This window comes from Colobus angolensis, unplaced genomic scaffold (assembly GCF_000951035.1).
Source record: "Colobus angolensis palliatus isolate OR3802 unplaced genomic scaffold, Cang.pa_1.0 Scaffold12, whole genome shotgun sequence".
Classification (NCBI taxonomy): Eukaryota; Metazoa; Chordata; class Mammalia; order Primates; family Cercopithecidae; genus Colobus; species Colobus angolensis.
In genome coordinates this window covers 1,790,279-1,791,649 of record NW_012113141.1, presented here as the reverse complement: position 1 = coordinate 1,791,649, position 1,371 = coordinate 1,790,279, and the positions used below count along the sequence as shown (strand labels likewise).

Sequence of the window (1,371 nt, the reverse complement as noted above, 5' to 3'; positions counted from 1 at the left end):
CTTAAATCATGTTGACATTCCAACTAAGTTTTAGAAAAACAACATCTTTTGGGAATCACTTTTTAAAAAAAAAAAAAAAAAAATGGGGTCTCGTTCTGTTGCCCAGGCTAGAGTGCCATGGTGCAAACTAGACTCACTGCAACCTCTGCTTCCCAGGTTCAAGTGATTCTCCTGCCTCAGCCTTCCAGGTAGCTACGATTACAGGTGCCTGCCACCATGTCTGGCCAATTTTTTTTGTATTTTTAGTACACATGGGGGTTTCACCATGTTGGCGAGGCTGGACTTGAACTCCTGACTTCAGGTGATCCGCCCGCCTTGGCCTCCCAAAGTGTTGGGATTATAGGCGTGAGCCACTGTGCCTGGCCTGGGAATCACTTTTTACTTATCTCAGGAAGGACAGAATGATATCATTATTTGCTTTTAGAATAATCACTAAGTTTAATAACATTAAAATACATTAAAAGCATCATTTTAAAAACTATGAAAATGTTAAAAATACAAAATTTCTCACCTTCTTGAGAACAGTGTGGATTTCATCCATTACCGTAGATAAGTTTCTGATTGTCTTATTCAGTTGGTTTTCAAATTGTAAATTCATGTTTTCTGAAATCTTTAAGTTTTCTTGTAACTGACTAAGGTCCTTCTTAACTTCTCTGAGTTCACCAGAGAGACTTTTGTTGGAATTCTCCAAATTTAATATGGTTTTTTCATCTTCATCTGTTTAAAAAAATCCAAAAATTAACCTTTTACTTCCTAAAATTTCAAATTTAACTTTGGGGTTAAAATATTTAAGCTGTGAAACTAAAAAGCTGACTGAATTCCATAAAATGGCAATGTCAATTTCACTAGCCATAAAGCACACTGCAATATTCATTATTTATTTACTTTTGAGACCAAGTGTCACTGTTGCACCGGCTTGAGCAAAGTGGCACAATCTTGGCTGGGATTACAGGCGCGTGCCACCACACCCAGCTAATTTTTGTATTTTTAGAGATGGGGTTTCACCATGTTGGTCAGGCTGGTCTCAAACTCCTGACCTCAGACAATCCGCCCACCTTGGCTTCCCAAAGTGCTGGGATTATAGGCGGGAGCCACAGTGCCTGGCCTGTTTCATTTACATTTTTAACTTATATTATTTCAAAACCTATGTTCTATTTTTAGATGATTGTATAGATTAGAGAACACAGACTGGTAAAAACTAAGTGGATGCCAGGCACGGTGGTGCATGCCTGTAATCCCAGCACTTTGGGAGGCTGAGGTGGGCGGATCAGGAGGTCAGGAGATTGAGACCATCCTAGCTAACATGGTGAAACCCTGTCTCTACTAAAAATACAAAAAATTAGCTGGGCGTGGTGGCACGCACTTGTAGTC

General features: G+C 39.5%; 1 protein-coding gene across 1 annotated transcript in view; it reads right to left on the bottom strand.

Annotated features, from left to right (window-relative positions):
- The window catches only part of CCAR1 (cell division cycle and apoptosis regulator 1), a 103,382-nt gene that overhangs the window by 4,923 nt on the left and 97,088 nt on the right, over positions 1–1,371 (bottom strand). The window contains 1 exon segment of the mRNA XM_011929432.1: positions 512–717. Within this exon segment, the coding sequence (XP_011784822.1) occupies positions 512–717 (206 nt within the window).